Raw genomic sequence first — 4,542 nt, forward strand, 5'->3', positions numbered from 1 at the left:
AAACAAAGACTCCTGACGTGGTTCTTTTCAGACCAATGTGCACTGAGGACCCGCTGTGCACCAGGCACAAGGCTGCCTGGCCCCACCCTCGGAGCCCGAGCTGGCCGGGGCCAGGGTCAGAGTGATGAAGGGGCAGCCCTGCCAATGGGCCTCGAGTGGAGAAAGGGCAGGGTAGGGGCTCAGAGGTCAGAAGACGGCCACAGAAGGCCTGGCCCTACGCCCAGGCACGGGGCTGTCTGTATACCCTTGGGCACACAGTCACACCTTGTCACACACACCCACACACACAAGGTGCTATCACACACTCTCACGTCACACAGTGACACACGCACAAGGCTACACACACAAGCGTGGCACATCTATGCACACCCAGTGCAGGTCGTGCACGCGTGCACACGGAAACACGCATGACCCACAAGCAAGCACATGTATGTACACATGGCTACATGTGTACATACGGGCACACAGTTACACCCGCACACACGGCCAGCCCAGTGCCAGGCAACTGGTGGGAAGAGGCGAGAAGGCACCCGGTTGCCCTAGCAACACCTCCCGGGGCGACCGGCTTCGTCAGCGCAGCTCATCTGGCTACTGGCGGTGGGGGCTGCTCTGGAACCCCCTCCACACAAAGGCTCCTTGAGATGCCAACAGTCTGGGCCCCTGGAGAGGGGGCTCGGCTTGGGCCTGGAGGGGAGGCCCGGCCCTGCCCTTGGGCCTCGTGTCCTCCGTGTGCGGTGGCCGCTCCCCAGGGGCCGGAGGGGTGAGCCCGTGGAGCCCAGGTGCGGAGTCTGCGCCCTCGGAGCCGTGGCTCCACACCCCCACCCGTTTCCCTGGGGCCCAGCTCCCTGCTGAGCTTCATGACAGGCAGCAGAAGGGCCTGCTCCCAGCACCCAGCAGGCGCATAGTAAGTGCTGGATGGCAGAGGGCCTGCCCTCCCCCGCCCCGATGCTCACGCTCAGCCCAGCCAGCTCCGCGGCACCCGGCCTGAAGTTCCAGGGCTGCTTTGGCCGGGGCTGTGGTGAGGAAGCCCAGGCCCGGCTGGCTGCGGCCACCCTCCTGGTGCCCAGTGATGGCATTTCATCCCTGCAAGGGGGTGCCATCCATGCAGCCTGAGCGCTCCTGGCCTGCTCTCCACCGAGGCACAGCCTCCCTTCCCCCAGCTCACCTGTGCCCTGGCTCCGCTTTGCACAGGCCTGGAGCCCATCCCACCAACAACCAGGGCTGACTTCACAAGACTCCCTGGGCCTCGGTTTCCCCCGCCATCAAGTGAAGCCAGGCCTTGGTAATGAACCCCACGTTAGCTTGAGCCCCCAAATTCCCGAGGGCTGGAGCCCTGCACTGTCCCAGACTCTGCTTCTGTTCTCACAACAGCCCGTCTCCAAGCCCCCTTCCTTCCTGACAGGGCCACCCAGGGCCCCCACTTCCCACCGCGTCATAATGGGCACGGTAATGGGGCCAAGCCTGCCAGTCAGCAGGACATGGGAAGGTGAGCTCGGGGCCCACTAAAAACCATGGCCGTAGGAAGAGTGGGGGATGCATGTGGCGGGCCTGCCCACCAGTGCTGGTCCCCAGGCTCAGCGACCCTGCAGGAACCAGAGGGGGCCGGTCATCTTGTCCATTTCTTCACCCACTTACCAAGCCCCGAAGCATGCCTGGCACTGTGCTGGGGCCGTTCCTGTGATCCAGATAAGTCTACCTTCACTCTGGTGTAGGCCACAGCCATGACAAGGAGCGAACCGAGGTGGGGTGGGGACACAGGGAAGGCACTGGGAGGTCCTCCTGGTAGAGGTGCCGTCTCCCCGAAGCCAGCAGGCTGAGGAGAAGGTGTGTGCAGGGAGGGGTTGCAGGCAGAGGGAACAGCCAGTGCGAAGGCGCCAGGCTCTCCCCCTGCCCCTGGCCCCAGGGTGTCCCGGTCGGAGGGGATAAGGGCAAGGGCTGGTTTCCTGGCAGAAATGCTTACTTTGCGGTATCTGCCGGGTTGGGGGACCGGCACAGGGACCGGTCAGTGGGGGCTTCTCCCCAGCTTCAGCAGTTCATGGCCTCAGAAGGGTTCACCAGGGGCGACCAGTCTATCCCCATGTGCACTGAGCCCAAGAGGTGCAGGACCGGTATCTGCTCCCCGTGACCACCGTGGGGAGTGGGGTTCAAATCCTGGCTCCCAGCAGCAAGGCCGCCCTGAAGCCCTCAGCGTCCTCACCCTGCCTGGGGAAGGGCAGCCCGGCGCTGTGGGCTGCTGCAGTGGGCCTGACCGCTGCGGATGGTGGCTGAAGGCCTGCGCTGCCACAGGATCGGGGTCTGCCTGCTGGCCACTCCCTGCCTCCCTCCCAACCAGCAGAGTGGAGGCTGAGGGTGGGACCTGCTGGAAAGGGCTTCCCTGATCTCCAGGGCGCCCCCTCCCTGGGTTCAAGGTGAGCTGCCTCCCTTTATTAAACCACCGCAGAGCAAGGAGCTCACACCCCCACATTCCAGAAACACCTTTACTGCGCTAAAAACGGCCATTTGTAAACAAACACGCTGGGGTGGGTGGAGGGGACCTTAAAGAGTTAGCCACAGTCAATGCCAAACACAGATACCAAACAATGCAGGGTGTATGAAGTGGGAGGCCGAGAGGAGGAACAGGGCTGGGAGAGGTCAGGGCTCAGAAGGAAAGGGAGTGCGTGGCATCTAACTGCAGGCAGGCCCCTCTGCCTGCCTCTCCTGGCCCTGAGGCCCCACCCTGGAGCCCCCCCAGATTCCCACATGACCGGAAGACCTGTCGGTGCCAGAGCGGGAGGTGAGGGGGGCAGGGTCCAGGATGGAGGCCGCAAGGGCCTGCCAGAGGGGTCCTTTGTTCTAAATCCCCAGGAGGCCACACACCTGGCACACAGGTGTCACCTGAATGTGTGGCAGGGACAGCACTCCTCAAGTCCCGGGACCCCCCCCCCCGCCAACCATCACCCCTTTGCCAAATGTGGCCCTTCCCTCCTCCTGACTGCAGAGCTCCAAATCGCAGTAGGGGACGGGCTCAGGGGCTGCTGTCCCCTAGGGTGAGACTGAGGCAGTAGCTCCCAACATCCCTTGGGGCCAGAGATGGCCATCTGCGCCCACGCCCAGCGGGGGAGGCCTAGCCAGGCTGCCGTTGCTCGGACAGCTCATTTCTCTATTCCATTCCAAGTTAGAGAACGCACAGCAATGCCCCAAGGGCCCGCCAACCTGCCACAACAACTCAGCCCATACAGCCACCAGACAGCAGAAAAAGCCAGAGCTCAGTCCCTGCTGGCTAGCGGTGACCCCACCCTCCCATCTGCCCCAACCAAAGCCTCCTGGAGTAAAGGCCATGCCATCGGTCACTGGCTTTCACTTGTTGAACACAGCCAGGCCACCAGTGCCAGGGGCACTGGGCAGAGGGTGGATGGGTGGCCCTGAGGCGGCAGCCCCAGGCATGGAGGGCCAGGGAGGAATGGGCAAGGTGGGGTCAGGGGCAGGGAGCTGCTCTCTGGGAACCTTCTGAACAACCCTCTCCAAGGGTGGCTCCAGACGACTCAGCGGGGACACAGGGTCCTGAGCAGGCACAAGGCACAGCCAGGCTACCCAGGGAGGACAGTGGCTGACGCTGGGGGGGGGCTGGGGCTGAGTCGCTTTCTGTGGACAGGGAGTACGATGGTCCCGCTGCTCTCTCCCGGGATGTCGACTCCGAGCTCGGGGAGGAGCCCCATTCTTCCTGCCTGCTCTCTCTCAGACAGGAGCCAGCCTGACCCGAGCCCCGTGGCCGCGGGCAGGATCCGGGCCCAGGCCTGGGGTCGGAGGCTCTGCTCTCTCTGGGTGATGGCAGGGCCGGGGGTAGCAGCAGGATTCTGGGGGAAGGCCACATCAAGCCACCAAGGAAGAGATGCAGGCCAGCCCTGGGACCCACAGCTGCCCTCGCTAAGGGTCACAGCCACCTCTTCTAGAACTCCATGAGTTAAGGGTGTGGAGGGCATGGGAGGGAGTGCAGAGAGCCCCCAAATTAGCCCTCTCTCTTCCTCAGCAGGCCCCCCTCCAAAGAGATGAATTCATCATGAAAAGTCATGTCCTGGTCGCTGTTGGCAACAGGGTGCGCAGGAGGCCCCTGGGGGCAGCGGGGCAGACCCAGCCTGAGTGAGCACCCGCCTGCCCGTGAGGGCTGGGTGGGGAGGGGAAGGGGCGCTCCACGGGGGTTTGGGGGTGCCCCTGGGCCTTCACAAGAAGGGGAGGAGGGTGGTCAGTGGCAGCTCCTTCTCGCCCAGGAGTGTGCCCCGCTTGAGGCCGCTGCCCTTGTTCACCACCTTGACCCTGAGTGCCAGCTTGCGGACACTGGCTGGGCCCAGCCCATCGAAGAAGAAGTCCTCGTTGAAGACCGGGTGGCGGCTGTTCTTGATGATGGTGCTGCGCTGTTTCTGCAGCTTCCCGGGGACCAGGCACAGCCCCACGCAGCAGTTGATGCTGCGGGCATCGCACAGGCGGTCGTAGAGGCCCTCGGCGGCCAGCAGGCGCACGCGCAGCCGGGCCTGGGCCGCCTCGTACTCCGCCAGCAGCCTCACGCTG

At 64.2% G+C, this 4,542-nt stretch overlaps 1 protein-coding gene across 1 annotated transcript in view; it reads right to left on the minus strand.

The window, feature by feature from the left end:
* Positions 1–4,196: 4,196 nt before the first annotated feature.
* Positions 4,197–4,542, minus strand: part of C2CD4C (C2 calcium dependent domain containing 4C) — a 1,304-nt gene continuing 958 nt past the window's right edge. The window contains exon 2 of the mRNA XM_007954579.1: positions 4,197–4,539. Coding sequence (XP_007952770.1) covers positions 4,197–4,539 — 343 coding nt within the window. The remainder of the gene's footprint in view (positions 4,540–4,542) is intronic.

Source organism: Orycteropus afer, unplaced genomic scaffold, assembly GCF_000298275.1.
Source record: "Orycteropus afer afer isolate SDZICR_OR568_19922 unplaced genomic scaffold, OryAfe1.0 scaffold00466, whole genome shotgun sequence".
Classification (NCBI taxonomy): domain Eukaryota; kingdom Metazoa; phylum Chordata; class Mammalia; order Tubulidentata; family Orycteropodidae; genus Orycteropus; species Orycteropus afer.